General features: G+C 33.7%; 1 protein-coding gene and 1 pseudogene across 3 annotated transcripts in view; one reads left to right on the top strand and one right to left on the bottom strand.

The window, feature by feature from the left end:
- Window positions 1–17,613, bottom strand: part of CAB39L (calcium binding protein 39 like) — a 164,262-nt gene that overhangs the window by 92,932 nt on the left and 53,717 nt on the right. For all 3 annotated transcript variants that reach the window (XM_054586332.1, XM_054586336.1, XM_054586335.1), the window contains exons 3-4: window positions 10,775–10,919; window positions 7,896–8,060 (exon numbers count right to left, since the gene is read on the bottom strand). In XM_054586332.1, coding sequence (XP_054442307.1) covers window positions 7,896–8,060; window positions 10,775–10,888 — 279 coding nt within the window. In that variant the 5' untranslated portion in view covers window positions 10,889–10,919. The remainder of the gene's footprint in view (window positions 1–7,895; window positions 8,061–10,774; window positions 10,920–17,613) is intronic.
- On the top strand, window positions 1,133–1,448 carry LOC129080862 (cysteine-rich PDZ-binding protein-like; annotated as a pseudogene).

The raw sequence follows: 17,613 nt of genomic DNA, 5'->3' as shown, positions 1-17,613 counted from the left end.
CAGCTATGACAGGAGGGTGTACACAGTCCACATGGTGGGCACACTTTGAGTACCACTTTGGATAATAAGGGAGGTGGTGTCACAGGACTCTTTTGAACACCTACTGTATTACGGCACTCTACCAATTCTGGGAGACACAGCAGCTCTACCTAATGCATAGAAGTAAACACAGGGAGGCTGCCAAAATGAGGAGACAAAGAAAACACGACCCAAATGAAATACAGAACAAAACTCCAGAAAATAAACTAAACAAAATGGAGATAAGCAATCTACTAGATGCACAATTGGAAACACTGATTATGAGGATGCTCAATGAACTTCGTAAAAACCTCAACAGCATAAAAAAAAGTCAGAAACATAGGACACACTAATTGAAATTAAGAATAATTTACAGGGAATCAACAGTAAAATGGATGAAACTGAAAATCAAATCAATGACTTGGAATATATGGAAATAAAAAACACCCAATCAGAACAGCAAAAAGGACAAAGGATCCAAAAAACAAAGAGAAAGAGAGAGAGAGAGAGAGAGAATAGTGTAAGTAGCCTCTGGGAAAACTTCAATATATCAACATTCGCATCACAGTGGGGAGTGCTGGAAGGAGAAGAAAGACAGTGACAAATTGAAAACCTATTTGAAAAAAAAATGACAGAAAACTTCCCTAACTTGGTGGAGGAAATAGACATACAAGTCCAGGAAGCACAGACTCTCAAACAAAATAAACCCAAAAAGCCCTACACCAAGAAACATCATAATTAAATGCCAAAGGTTAAAGATGAAGAAAGAATAAAAGCAGCAAGAGAAAAGCAGTTAATTAGTTACAGGGAAACTCCCATAAGACTGTCAGCAGATTTCTCAAAAGAAACTTTGCAGGCCAGAAGGGACTGGCAAGAAATACTCAATGTAATGAAAAGCTAGGACCTACAACCAAGATTACTCTACCCAGCAGCTATCAATTAAAATCAAAGAACAGATAAAGAACTTCCTATACAAGAAAAAGCTATAGGAGTTCATCACAACCAAACGAGCATTACATGAAATGTTATACGGATTTCTTTAAGAAGGAGAATAAGTTCAAATATATGAACAGTAAGCTGCTGCTACTGCTGCTAAGGGAACCACTGTAAAAGGATGGTGTGCAAAAAATGTGAAAAGAAACTTGGTACTGTTATCACTCCAGATACATGGAAAGATGATGCAAGGAATTCCACAGAAAGTAGTGGAAGAAAGCTGAATGAAAGAAAAGCTTTAACCTCAAAAAAAAAAAAAAAAAGCAAGATTTGATGCACATGGAAAGAATAAGTTGTCTACTTGCACAATGTGTAAAAGTTCTGTGCACCAACCAGGTTCTAATTACTGCCAAGGCTGTGCCTAAAAAAAAGGCATCTGTACAATCTGTGAAAAAAAGGTTTTGGATACCAAAAACTATAAGCAAACACCTGTCTAGATGTATTGATGAAGTTTCTCGCTTTCTATATGATTTTGCTTTCTGCTTAAATTTTCAAGGCATATCATTGATGTTCAAATTATAAAATAACATGTTTTAAGGCAATTGAGTTTAAACCAGGGAAGTTGAATGGTATTCACTTTTTTTCCTCTCAAGAAGCTCTGAGTAGCAACAGTATAATTAGTCTGCCTTATCTGTATCTGATTAAATCAGAACAGATTTAACAACAACAAAAACAACAACGAAAACAACAACAAAAAATAATGCTGGCCCAGTTCTGTATGCACTTTTTATTAACATTATTCATATAATCTTACTATTCTCTCCTTCTACTTACAGATACTGCAGAAGTGAAAAGGAGATTATTTATTTGCTCAGAATTTAGCATCCAGACTTACACTCTTCAGACCCTCATTCCCTTGTTGGTTGCCTAGTTCTTAGAATCAGCAGTACCTTAAATGATTGCAGCTTCACAGGGAATTTAAGCATCTGAGACCATTATAATTGAATGGTTCTTTAGAAATTAGACCAGACCCAAATCAAACACAAAACGTGTACATATGATTTTTAAAAATTTGTTCTTGAAGCCACAGTGCTAATATCTTTCATATGAGAATAAGAACACAAGAGACTCCCACATATATGTCCAAGTGAACACACTGGATTTCAGGAAAACACATGACTGTGAATTCACATTATTAAGAAAGCCAAGAGAACAGCATTTATTATGATGATGTACCATGGAAATGAACTACCGCTCTTTGGGAAAGCTCTTTGAAGCAAAAATGAAGCTTCTTTAATTCTCTCCTCAACCCCCCACCAATAAAGAAATGGAACAACAACAACAAAAAACGAACAGTAAAATACCAATAAGTACATATCTATCACTAATTGGTTCTAAAAAAACAAAATAAATAAGCAGAACAGAAACAGAACTACAGATACAGAGAATGTTTTGCTGGTTGTCAGATGGGAGGGGGGTCTAGGGATGGGTGAAAAGGTGAAGGGATTAAGAAGTACAAATTGGTAGTTACAGAATAGTCACGGGGATATAAAATCCAGCATAGGGAATAGAGTAGCCAAAGAACATATATGCATGACCCCTGGATATGGACTACAGAGTGAGGATTGCCTGAGGAAGTATGGGGTGACTCAGTAGAAGGGGACAAAGGGGAAAAAATTGGGACAACTATAAATAGTACAAATGATAAAATATAATAAAAAACATATCATTGATATGCTACTTTAATAGGGAAAATAGTTTATAAAATTTTAATATAAGAACAGGTTTGGGAGATACTAATTTGAATCCCAGATTAGGCTTAATCACTTAATAGCTGACTAATTTTGGGAAAATTACTTAATATCTTTGAATTTTAGGTTCTTCATCTATGAAATTAGGTTAATAATACAATAGCAATCATATAGCTTTTTTAAAGAATTAAATAAGTGCTTAAAATTGTACAATATGTAGGAACCACTTAACAAATGTTATCATCATGAATGTCATTATTATAGGTCACTAACCTTGCTATCTAGCTTTACAAAACTTAATTACAGAAAAACTTCTCACTTTATTTAAAATGTTAAAAGTTCCCAGACATGAAAAACTAAAGGAGTTCTAAACCCTTATTACAAGAAATGTTGTCGGGACTTCTTTAAGAAGAAAAGATCAAAAACCTAAATAATATAGTAAAGAAAAAAATCTCACCAACCAAGGCAAACATAATAAAAGCAGTGGATTAACCAACTACAACAATAAATTAAGGGATGTACACACACACACACACACACACACACACACACGAAGTAAAAAATAATTACAAAAACATAAACATGGAAGAGATGAGTAAAAACAGTACTGATTTTAGAACATATTTGAAACTAAATGACCATAAATTTAAAACAGACTGTTATAAGCAAGAGACTGGTATATAGGAAGCATACAGTACCCACAAACCAAAAATCTATGAGATACACAAGAAATAAAGAGAAAGGAATCCAAATATAAAACTATCGAAAGTCATCAAAATACAAGAGAAGAGAGCAAGAGAATAAAAGAAAAACATAGAAGTACAAAAACAATCAGGAAACAACAAAATAAAATGGCAATAACTACCTACATATCAATAATTACTTCAAATATTAATGGACTAAATGCTCCAATCAAGAGACAAAGGGTGGCTCAAAAACCAATACCAACACAGGTGCTGCCCTCAAAAGACACATTCAGAAAGAAAGGCTCATAGACTGAAAGTAAAAAGTGGAAAAAGACATTTGATGCAAACAGAAATTTTAAAAAGCTGGGGTATCAATACTTCTCTAGGAACAAATAGACTTTAAAACAAGGGTTGTGTCAAGACACAGAGAACGGCATTTCACAATAATAAAGGAATCAAACCAGAGGACATAACTCTCATAAACATTTACATATCCTACGTAGGAGCACTTAAATACATAAATCAAATATTGATGGACATAAAGGGAGACAAAGACAATACTACAGTCATAGTAGGGAACTTTAAAACCCATGGATATCAGTGGATAGACAACCAAAGAGAAAATCAACAAGGAAACAGTAATGCCAAATGACACATTTCATCAAATAGACTTAACTGATATTTAAAGGACATTTCAGCCAAAAGCAGAATATAGATTTTATGCTAATGTACATGGAATATTCTCCAAGACAGGCTGCATATTAGGCCACAAGCTTCAATAAATTTAAGAATATTGAAATCATATCAAGCATCTTCTCAAACATAATATGAAACTAGAAATCAGTTAGTTACAAGAAGAAAACTGGAAAACACACAAACACCAAAGGTTAAATAACATGCTACTAAAAAATGATGGGTTAACAACAACATCAAAGAAGAAACCAAAAGATATACTGAGACAAATGAAAATGAAAAACAACACCAAAATATAGGTCTACTTCAAGACACAAGAAAAATCTGAAACAATATAACATTACATCTACAAAAAATAGAAAACGAATAACAGAGTCCAGATGAGTAGAAGGAAGGAAATAATAAAGATAAGAGTGGAAATAAATGAAATAGAGTCTAAAAAACAATAGAAAAGATCAATGAAACCAGCAGCTGCTTCTTTGAAAAATAAACAAGAGTGATAAATCTATACCCAGACTCATTAAAAAACAAACAAACAAAAAAAAACCCTAGAGGGTTCAAAAAAAATAAAATTAGAAATGAAAGAGGAGTGACAAAAGATACCACAGAAATACAAAGGAAATGCAACGGACAATTATATGCCAACAAATTGGACAACCTAGAAGAAATGGGTAAGTTCACAGAAACAAACAATCTTCCAAGGCTGAATCTGGAAGAGACAAAACCTAAACATACCAATAACTAAAGAAATCAAATCAGTAATTAAAAACTCCTAACAAACAAAAGCCCTGGAACAGATAACTTCACAGGTAAATTCTACCAAACATCCAAAAAAGAATACCTTTTCTTCCCAAACTACTTCAAAAAATCAAAAGGGAGGAAAAGCTCCCAAACTCATTTTACAAGGCCATCATTATCCTATCAAAAAGTGAGAAACACACTAGAAAAGAAAAATTGTAGGCCAATCTCCCTAAGAACACAGATGAAAAAATCCTCAACAAATATGAGCAAACTGAATTCAACAATGCATTAAAAAGATCATGCACTACAATCAAGTGGGATTTATTCCTGGGATGCAAGACTGATTCAGTATCTGCCAATTAATTAATGGACATTTTATATGGTTAACACCATATAAACAAACTGGAGGATAAGTACCATATGATCATATCAATAGATGCAGAAGATTGTTTGACAAAAACAATATCCATTTATAATAAAGTGAGCAAAGTGAGATAGAAGAAACATACCTCAACATAATAAAGGCCATAAAACAAATCCACAGCTAACGTCATACTCAACAGGAAAAAGTTAAAACCATTTTCATAAGATGAGGAACAAGACAAGGGTGTCCATTTTCACCACTTGTCTTGATCATGGTATTGGAAGTCCTAGCCAGAGCAATCAGACAAGAAAACAAAATAAAAGGCATCCAAATTAAAAGGAAGAAATAGCCCTGGCTGGGTGGCTCAGTTGGTTGGAACAGCATCCTGTACACCAAAAAGGTAGTGGGTTTGATTTCCGGTCAGGGCACATACCTAGACTGTAAGTTCCATCCCCAGTCGTGGTGCATACAGGAGGCAACAAATTAATGTTTATTTCTCACATTGATGTTTCTGTTTCTCTCTCTCTCCCTATCCTCTCTTCCCACCACCATTCCTCTCTCTCTCCCTTCCCTTCTCATGAAAATCAATAAACATATTCTCAGGTAAGGATTTTTTTTTTTAAAGGAAGAAGTAAAACATTATTTACAAATTACATAATACTGTATAGAGAGAACCCCAAAGATTTCACCAAAAAACAATTTGAACTAATAAATGAAATTAGTAAAATAGTAGGATTACAACATTACTATTCAGATTTTGGCTGCACTTTATACACCAATAACAAAATAAGAGAAAAAGAAATTAAGAAAACAATCCCATTTACAACTGCATCAAAAAGAATAAAATACATAGGAATAAATTCAACCAAGGAGGTGAAAGACCTGTACTCAGTAAACTAGAAGACACTGAAGAAATAATTTGAAGAGGATAAAAATAAATGAAAGGCTATACCAAATTCATGGATAGGAAGAATTAACATTGTTAAAATGTCCATACTACACAAAGCATCTACAGATGCAATGAAATCCCTATGAAAATACCAATGGCATTTTTCACAGAACTATGGCAAGTACTCCTAATTATATGGAAGCACAAAAGACCCTGAGGAGTCAAAGCAATCTGGAGAAAGAAGAACTAAGTTGGAGGTATCACACTACCTAGTATCAAACTATATTAGAGTGTGGTACTGGCATAAAAACAAATAAGCCTTAGAACAAAATAGAGAACCCAGAAAATACCCACATCAATAAGGACAATTATGACAAAGAAGGCAGGAATATACAATTTGGTTAAGGCAGTCTCTTCAATAAATGGTGTTTGGAAAACTGGACATATAAAAGGATGAACCAGCATCACTGTCTTATGCTATATACAAAAATAAAATAAAAATGGATTAAAAACTTAAATGTAATACCTGAAACCATAAAACCCCAGAAGAAAAAACAGGGGCTACTGCTACTCTTTGACAATGCTCTTAGTAATTATTTTTTTGGATATGTTTCCTTAGGCAAGGAAAACAAAAGAAAAATAAACAAATGGGAGTACATCAAACTAAAGTGTTTTCACAAAGTGAAGAAAACCATCAACACTGCAAAAAGATAACCTACTGAATGGAAGAAGATATTTACCAATGGTCATCTGATAAAGAACTCACAATTCAACTCCAGAACCCCTAAAAAAATTTGATTAAAAAATGGGCAGAGGACCTGAATAGACATTTCTTCAAAGAAGATATACAGATGGCCAATTGACATATGAAAAGATGCTCAACATCACTAGTCATCAGTGAAATGCAAATTAAAACCACACTGAAATGTTATCTCACACCTGTCAGAATGCCTATGGAAAAAAAGGAACCCTTGTGTACTCTTGGTGGGATCATAAATTGGTGCAGCACCATGGAAAATAGTATGAAGCTTCTTTAAAAATTAAAAACAGAACTACACCGTATAATCCAGCAATGCCACTTATGGGTATTTATCTGATGAGATCCAAAACACTAATTTAAAAAGACATATGCAACCCTATGTTTATTGCAGCATTATTTACAATAGTCAAGATATGGGAGCAGCCCAAGTGTCTATCAATAGGTGAATGGATAAAGAAAAAGTGGTATAATAGAATATTTAACAGCCATAAAAAGAATGAAGTCTTGCCTTTGTGACAACATGGATGGACCTAGAGGGTATTATGTTAAGTGAAATAAGTCAGACAGAGAAAGACAAATATCAAATGATTTCACTTATATGTAAAATCTAAAAAACAAAACAGAAACAAACTTGTAGATACAGAGAACAAATTGATGGTTGCCAGACAGAAAGGGTGTTGGGGGTGATGCATGAAAAAGGGGAAGCAATAATGATGTACAAATTGCCAGTTGTAAAAACAGTCATAGGGATGTAAAGTACAGCATAGGAAATATAGGCAATAATATTGTAATAACTATGTATGGTGGAAGATGGGCACTAGATTCATTGGGGTGATCATAAGTTATATAAATGCATAATCACTATGTTGTATATCTGAAATAATATAATGTATTTCAACTGTAAATAAATTTTTTTTTAATTTTTAAAAAGATGAAAATGATTTTACGGTTTTAGAAGAAAACTTTTAAAATATTCAACAGTAATAAAAAAATTAAAGTCATATATTAATAGATATTAAAATTGAAATGCAAAGATACAATACTCTTACAGATAGTTTACCTCGAAGTCTATCAGCTGTAGGTCAGCTATCAGTGTCACCAGCAGACCACTATTGTAGAGTTCTTGTGCTAGCTGAGCCACAGCCTCTGTTGGGGGTTCTTTGTCATTTGCACCACACAGAATTTCTTTCATGACTTGCAGTGATTTCGACACTTCTTCTGAAGCCTAGTGACCAAATAGTATTGCTAAAATTTAAGTGAATAAAAATGTTCAGGCTTTTAACAAATGAACAAACAAAAGCCACTTATTTAGGTCCTGTTTGTTTATGATTAAAGAACACCATACAGTTAAAAACAAAAACTTTTTAGTAAGCGCTGCTTTTTTATTTTGTTACTAAAATGTATATATATATATATACACATATGTAAAATATCTCTAGTATTTTTCTATTTAGTCAACATAATTAAAAAAATATTCTTTTAAACCTACTCAGTCAACTTTGTTAGTAATTAATTCTAAATTTAACTCTTGCAAATTAAATTTTAAAAACTTATCAGTAGCTACTAGCCCTTAAAGCATTTGCTAAGGTTTTTCAACAAGTCCCTATCTTTCTGATTTTTTTTTAGAGAGAGGGGAAGGGAGGGAGAAAGGGAGAGAAACATGGATGTGGGAGAGATACATCAATCAGTTGCCTCTCACATGCTCCCAACTGGGGACATGGCCAGCAACCCAGGCATTTGCCTTGACCAGGAATCAAGCCAGTAAGTGACCTTTTGGTTTGCAGGCCAGCACTCAATCCACTAAGCTACACCAGCCAGGGCATTTTTCTGACTTTTTAAATGGACTAGGTATAAAATCATAAATTGTCAAAACCCATAAACTTTCCCCAAACCCAAGATCTTTGTCAATCTTTCCCCTCACACACAGTCATTATCTTTTTTGCTATCTATGAAACTTAAAAAAAACCCCAAACAACTCATTACATTTAAACAATAATAGGAAAATTCATAGAGGTAAATTGGTGCGTGTTATGGTCTGGTGAGGGTAGAATGAGAAATGACAGCTAATGGGATAGTTTCTTTTTGGGGTTGAAAATGTTCTGGAATTAGATAGTAGTAATGGTTGTACCACCTTGAGAGTATACTAAAAGTGACCAAACAGTACACTTTTAAGTGGTGTGTTATACGGTATGCAAATTATATATCAATAAAAAGCTATGAAAAATTAATACAACTAAAGAGAGAACAGATTAATTAGTTAACAGTTTGATTTGCTGACCATTTAAAAATATATACATATATATATACACACACACCACAGTTTTAAGCATAGTATTCTAATCACTATAATTGAAGAAGGAAATAAACAAAATGAGGCAATATAAAAATAATTCATAGTATTATGGTGCTACTTAAAAAATAATTTCCAGATATATTTTATGATCTAACTGAAGCAATCCTGAATAAATCCTTAATTTATTAAATAAGTTTTTAAAATTGTGATATATATCCATAGAAGAGTACTTTAAACATATATACAGAGTTAAGAATAATTGTAAAGCAAACACCTTTGTGATCATTGAAATGCTCAAGAAACATTTTAAATACCCTAGAAGTTATCTGAATGGCCCTTTTTCAGCCTAGAAGTAAAATTTTTGTTTCTGGTGACAATCATGTATGTACTTTTCTTCATAGTTTTCTCACTTATGTGTGCAGCCCAAAACAATATAGTTTAAGTTCTGTTGATTTGGAATAGCACCTGTACTCTTGTGAGATTCATCCATGCTGCTGCATGTAAGTAGCAGTTCTTTAATTTTCGTTGCTCTATAGTATCTCAGTGAGTGACCACTTCAATATCATCTCTACCGTTAGTGAACATTTGGGTTGTTTTTGTTGAGGGGTTATTATGAACACAATGCTATGACTATTCCTGTACATGCATCCTGGGCCCATGTTCAAGAATTTCTCTATAATTTATATCTAGTAGGAGCACACATAGCTTCCTATCTAACAGTTAATATCCTAAACTGGTTTCCAAAAACCAGTTTATACTTTAACAGATAGAGTGAATCAAAGTTCTTATTGCTTTCCATACTTGTCAACACTTAACATCATCAGACAATTTTGCCAAAGTAGAACATGTCTATTATGAATATACTGCAGTTAATTGGATTTTTCCTTATTACTAATGAAGATGAGTATCGTTTTTATGTTTTAAAATTTTTTTCTCTCTTTTGTCATTCAGATTTACTCTTTTATGAAGATCATTTCTTTTTTCTCTTTAGACCAGTATTTGTCTTGATATTACAAAGTATACTAGGATTAAAGTATATTTCTGCATTACTTTCAAGATGTAGGACAAGAAGTATATTTCTACATACTTACAAGAGAACAAGATTATATCATACACTAAGACAGAAATATATTATGCATTCAAGGGTATTTATTTTATAGGTATCTTTGGTCTTGCCATAAACTAGTCACTTCAGAGAGAAATCAAATATGTAGGATACAATATTCCTTTGAGGAAGTAATTAAAACACCAAAAAGCCCTTCCTATGAGGAAGCTGTGCTTGGTAGGACCTTAAGCAATGTTAAAATGAGGCTGCACTGTACTAGAAATTATCAGTTCATCTTCTAATAAAAACTTTTTATCTTTTATGCCTGCATAACATTATATACCACTATAAACCCTTAGATTTTTAAGTTATGTAGTCTAGAGGGATCCAAGGTTCATCAGAGTCTCCAGATAATGAATCAAGAGTTCAAGACAACAGACTCAACAATTACCAAGTATATAAAACTTGAAATCAATTTAAATGTATTTACAGAGACCCTATGTGTCCCATCACAGACCATATTTGGGGTACTAACTTTTATGTTGGTTTTGGTCTTAGAATACATATAGTTTAATAATAATGTTACTGTTTTAGCTCATACCTTGTCTGTCTTTTTGTCTTGCTTTTCCAAAATGGCTAAGTTGTCTTTCAGAATTTTCACAATTTCTGCTGGATTTTTATGTGATTTACTAAACAAAGGCATTTTTTTTTTCATCTATAGAAATCACTTCTTCCAATATGGAATGCTAAAAACAAACATATAAAAAAACCAAAAAATTATAAATTTAACATAATTAAATTGTTATACTAAAATGACATAAATTTTCAATTCAGGAATTTGAAACATTAAAATGCAACTAAAATAAGTTTCCAAATTTAAACACATACAAAATATTTTTGAAACTTTACCCAAAAGGTTTTCCTCAAAGTTTAAAATTTTCCCTATAATAGAAACACAGGATTATACAAAAATGGGGAAAAGAGTACCTTTAGAGAAAAAGCTGATATTTAAAACTAGACATTTTGACAAAAAAAAAGTGATGATGATAATAATAATAGATGAAATATGTAACACTGAAGTGGGATTAAGATCCACATAGTATGGTAAATATTTAAAAGCATGCTACTCTACAGCAATCACAAAATTACCATGTAAAATTATTTAGAATCTGATCTTTTCTCTTCAAATATTCAGCTGACTATACTCATTGATAAAATGAGGGCTACCATGGTGGAGGTTGAAGAGTGAGAAAAGAAGTATCAATTCTTGTTTTTGAGAACTTCTACTATTTACATAGAGCAGAGAAAGCCAAATATGGCTGTCATTGCCCTATTTATACTAAAAATGTTAACTATTGAGGGAAAAATCTTATAATTTAAAGCTCCAGTTAGGCATATTTATTTACTTTACATTTTTTAGGAAAAATATTTTAAGCATTATGGAAATATGATGTAGTATACATCAAAGGTTGCCATTAACCAATGACCCGGAGATAACAACTATTATCAGTTTGGTATATATTTCTTCTCCTGAGTTTTTCCTATACATATAAAAATAAATATATTTTAAAACAAAAATAGAGTAATACTAAATACAGTATTTTCCAACTTTCTCCATCTTTTTATATCTTGAATATAGATAAGTACATGTTTAGATCTATTTTATAGCAATATAGTATTCCATTATACAAATATGTTATATAATTATTTGAAAAGTTCTTGTATTTTACCAATACCCTATTGATGAACTTTTGGGTTAACACCACTTCTCCTAATATTTTTCTTATTAACAATGAAGATTACATGTAAATGTATACACAAACATGTATACCAGTTGACAGCAGCACTCTCTAACCAGCTATTCCTGTAGCATAACCTTGGCTGTGGTTCTAAATCCCTCATCCCCCTAGATTCCTACTTCCTAATATAGTTCTCTAGTATTGGACAGATCAGTGAGTTAACTTATATCCTTCCAATAAATTATTTCAGTATTGTTTGGGATCAAGAATTCCAATGCAATACATATATGTTATGAAGTAGGAATCAAAACTGTTGGTATAAATTATGATGTTAAACAGAAGACTTAAAAAACATTCCATCTTTTCAGTATGGGTGCCTTAACTTCCCAGTGTGGGAGGGTAAATGTGAGGAGGAACTTGTCTGCTTTTAGGGCAAGGATAAGTTTGAAAAGCATGTTAAAGGACACCAGTCAGCCTCTATAGCTGACACAGAAAGTTGAGAGAGCAATGAAATATAAAGTATGTGAAGATCACACTGTGAGTCTCAGTGGGTGGTGTCAGGTGCAAAAATGGAAGAGCGTTGGAAGGACATTGTGTCCTGTCCCTTTATAATACTCAAGAATAAAATGATAAAAATGCACTAGGTTTTTCTTTAATAATCAGGCCTGAACATAAATAAAAGCAAAGTATATTTAAAAGTTTATGTAATGTGGAGGAGGGTGGGTGCTGAAATAATCACTAGATGATTGGGCAAAGCAAGCAATGTGTTGCATTGTACCAGTTTGATCTTGGGCACAGTATGTGATCTTTCTAAGACTCTGTTCTTACCTGTAAATGGTGATAATAACATCTCTCTTAGGATTGTTATAAGAATGAAAGGTATGCAGACACTTGCACAGGGCCTAGTAGAAGTGAGGCACTCTATAATGCTTAGATGCTATTATTAGAAAGAGTTCCATAACAATTAATTAATTATTTCACTATAGAGAATGGCAGAGTAATTGAGATATTTTGTCTTTATTAAGTGTCCTAGATATTTTAACTTTTTGTGCCACTTACATATTTTTTAAATATAAATTTATTTTTGAATGTTAAATACTCAATATCAAGTATAGGTATTAAAAAAATTTTAATGCTAAATGCATTTGTATAATTGTTATCTTTCTTTATGTAGTTCTGTACTAAGGAATAGTCAGTCAACTAGGAATTTCAACTAAATACATGTTCCCTGACATCAAAACAGAGTACAAATGATATGGTGTCATATATATGATATGACATGATTTTTGTTCGTTACCTATTGCTCTGTTAAAGTCTCACTGTAATGAACTAATTCTAATGCTAATTCCACTAAAATTATATTTTCAGGACATGTTAATGTTTAGCCAGCATTACCTGATTCATGGTATCCCATTTATTCATCCACTTACTAAACAAAGAATCTGAGTAAGTACTAAGCACAGGTATCTTGCTAAGTACTAGGGATAGAAAAACACAATCCCTGTTTTTTGGAGCTTATTATTAAGTGGAAAAGTAAACATTTAGGGGCCATGAGATTATATAACAGTGGGAATTATCACACAGTATATACAGTTTTCCTTTCCTCTAGTACAGTTTTCTTTTCATTTTGAATTATTTTCATATTTTAAATATATCTATTTACTATAATAACTATAACATAAAATTAGCTTAATAATGTTTTAAGATTTTAGATGATCATTATTCTTCAATTCTGGGACCATATTTTGATGGAAACCAACACCCAAACTCTCAAACCATGCCGTTACAGCCCCCAGACCCCCTGCAAAATAATATGCTCTTTTCTGCCCTGTTCTCTCCAGACCATGGCCAGCCCCACCCCTCTCCCAGACTGAACACCTGCCCCTATAACTTTCAAACTCAAGGCTTCCCTTTCTATAATCTGGGCAACAATGCTGGTCAGTGCCATTTGTATCCACCCCAGTCACATCATTTATCCCACCTTAATTTAATTAATTAGTCAGCTGGCACTCACAACTACCTGCCAATAATCAGGCCTAAAAAACATAGTACTTAAACTCCCATCTAGCTCTGAGCTGACAATTGATCATTAAGATATAGAAATTATTAGCTTTATCTGGGTGTCATTTGTTCTATCAATAAACTGAAAGGTTTTTCTTTTGTTTAATTATGAATTTTCTATTAATATCACTTAACTCTTAATTTTCCATTTCATTCATAAAATTATGTATTAAAAAATATTGGAGATCTGGCCAAGATAGAGGCATAGGCAGAGATGCTTCACTTCCTCACACAACCAAAAGAAGGATAACAACTAATACAAAAGCAAAAGACAACTGGAACGGCCAGAAAAATCAAACTGCATGGAAGTCCAACAACCAAGGAGTTAAAGAAACATCCATCCAGACTTGTAGGAGGAGTGGAGACAGGGCAGAGAGGATGTGGGGCTTGGCAGTGGCTGGCGAACCTGGGGCAGGTGATCCCACATTCACCTGTGGATAAGCAGAGAGGAACAATGGGGAGCAAGACAGACCCTGAAATGCAGGGTTTCAGTGTGGGAAACTAAAGACTCAAAACCCTGGCTGTAAAAATTTGTGGGGGTTGTGGTGGTGAGAGAAACTCCCAGTCTGACAGGGAATTCCATTGGAGAGATCCACGGGATCCTAGAACATACACAAACCCACCCACCTGTGAATCAGCACCTGGATGGGCATAATCTGCTTGTGAGTAGCAGGCAAGTGACTGGAAGTGTGCCCAGAGTGAAGCAAGCAGCATTGTTCCCTCTCGAACCTCTCCCCAACAGACAGTGCCACAACCCAGTGACCTGGGTTGCCTCGCCCTGGTAAATATCTAAGGCTCTGCCTCTTACAACATAACAGGAGTGCCAATACAAAGAAATATGGCCCAAATGAAAGAACAGATCAAAACTCCAGAAAAACAGTAAGTGATGAGGAGATAATCAACCTATCTGATGCAGAGTTCAAAACACTGGTAATCAGGATGCTTACAGAATTCATTGAGCTCAGTGGCAAAATGAAGAAAGACATTAAAGCTACACAAAGTGAAATAAAGCAAAATATACAGGGAACCAACAGTAAAGGGAATGAAACTATGACTCAAATCAATGATTTGGAACAAAAAGAAGAAATAAACATCCAATTGGAACAGAATGAAGAAAGAAAAATTCAAAAAAATGAGGAGAGGGGAGGCTTAGGAACCTCTTAGACAACTTTAAGTGCTCCAACATCCAAATAATAGGGGTGCCAGGAGGAGAAAGGGAAGAGCAAGAAATTGAAAACTTATTTGAAAAAATAATGAAGGAAAACATCCCCAGTCTGGCCAAGGAAATAGACTTCCAAGAAGTCCAGGAAGTCAAGAGAGTCCCAAAGAAGTCGGACCAAAGGAGGAACACACCAAGGCACATCATAATTACATTACCCAAGATTAAAGATAAGGAGAGAATCTTAAAGCTGCAAGAGAAAAGGAGACAGTTACCTACAAAGGAGTTCTCATAAGACTATCAGTTGATTTCTCAAAAGAAACCTGATGACAAGAAGTATTCAAAGTCAGGAAAGGCAAGGACCTACATCCAAGATTACTCTACCCAGCAAAGTTATCATTTAGAATGGAAGGGCAGATAAAGAGCTTTCCAGATAAGGTAAAGTTAAAAGAGTTCATCATCACAAGACCTTACTATATGAAGTGTTAAAGGGACTTATCTAAGAAATAGAAAAAGATAAAAAACTATGAACAGTAATATGACAATAAACTCACAACTATCAACAACTGAACCTAAAAAACAAACAAAAACTAGGCCAACAACTAGAACAGGAACAGAATCACAGAACTGGAGATCACATGGAGAGTTATCAGTGGGGAGGGGGAAGGGGAGAAAGGTAAAGGAAGTAAGAAGTATAATAAGTAGGCAAAAATAGGCAGGGGGAAGTTAAGAATAATATAGGAAATGGCGAAGCCAAACAACTAAGATATACAACCTGTGGACATGAACTAAAGAAGGGGAAAGTTGGAGGATGGAGGGGGGTGGTACTGGCAGGAGGGGGGATAAAGGGGAGAAAAAATTGGGAGAACTCTAATAGTATAATCCATAAAATGTACTTTAAAAAAAATTGCCAAATGCTTTAGGAAAGCCCAGAAACATTTATTTGTTAATACCAGTTTGGTTACTTTATTTTTATAACATCTTCATGACTTACTAATTTTATAACTGGAAGCTTGTGCCTTTTGACCCCTCCCATTTCATCCATTCCTACCTTCTGCCTCTGACAACCACTAGTCTGTTCTCCTTAAGCTTTGTTTTAACTCCACATATAAATGAGATCATATAGTACTTCTCTTTCTATGTCTGACTTATTTCACTTAGCATAATGCCCTAAAGGTCCATCCGTGTTGTCACAAATGATAAGATTTTATTCTTTTTAATGGCTGAATAACATTCTTTTGTGTGTACAGATATTCATCCATCAACGAACGCTTAGATTGTTTCTATATTTTTGTCGATTATAAATAATGCTGCAATTAAGTTTGGAGTATATATATATTTTTTAAATTAGTGTTTTCATTTTTCTTCAGGTAAACAACCAGAAGTGGGTGGAATTGCTGGATCATATGGTAGTTATATTTTTAACTTCCTGAGAAACCTCTATGATGTAAGAGGGGGTTCTTAATGAAAGATATAACATAATATTTTTAAATTAGATTGGCCATATACAGTAAGCTGTAGGTTATTTATCACTTGTCCTTATTCATTCTGAATCTTTACCTCCTTGTATTCATTATAGCTGAAAATAAAATTCTTAAGGTATAGACAAAAAGAATGGAGTTCTAAAAATGGCCCCTTCTGGGGATAAACTGGTAGTAGTAATTTTTTCACAATGTATACCTCAGAGTTTTTAGAACATACAAATATTTTAGCAAAGCAAGAAACAGGGACAAGAAGAGATGCCATGTTAGTCCAACAGGCTGACACTAGATGAATGTCTTCTGGGCAACGAAAACTGTGCTGGGGCCTGGCATGTCAACCGGCCCTCCAGTATTAGTGCTGATAATGGTCCATGCAACACACAAATGTCAGTGAACTGATATGCGCTGTGTTTCATTTTTCCACTTTCAAGAGTAAAACAGAATAAACATCACAAAACATAGGTTTTATTTAAGGAGAAAAAGAAGCACAAGAACATAAGAGAAATGTTGTAGACCTGGATAGGAAAGGTTGCTTCCAAAATTAATTCTCTGTAGAAGGTAGAACAGATATAATTGGGGGGAAAAAAGGATTTAGGCAAAAAGAGAGCTAGGAAAATAAAAGATCAAAAACACATACATACACACACATATTATCTCCCCTCCGACCCAATGCAGCATGATATAGAAAAGAAATGACCCCACAGAAAATTGAGGACAAATGAAAGTTACAAAATTGGTCAGTCTACATTTACTCATTCAGAAAATATGTACTAAGCACCTAAAACATGCCATGTATTGAATGAGGAAATTCAAAATGAGTAAGTCTCAGAGGGCTCACAATGCAGTGGGAGACAGAAAAAGAATTTAGACAGAATGCCAGAAAAGGTCAAATAAACTAAAATGATAGAGAAAAAAATGCTAAGTAGGTGTGTGTATACACACACTATATACAGGAAGATGGATATAGTATATATAAAATATAGAACTGTGGAGAAGATAA

The sequence above is a fragment of the Pteronotus mesoamericanus genome, unplaced genomic scaffold (assembly GCF_021234165.1).
Source record: "Pteronotus mesoamericanus isolate MK-2021 breed Mesoamerican mustached bat unplaced genomic scaffold, CSHL_Meso_final contig_94, whole genome shotgun sequence".
Lineage (NCBI taxonomy): Eukaryota > Metazoa > Chordata > Mammalia > Chiroptera > Mormoopidae > Pteronotus > Pteronotus mesoamericanus.
Note: the sequence above shows the minus strand (reverse complement) of the source record. Positions and strands in the feature narration are given on the sequence as shown.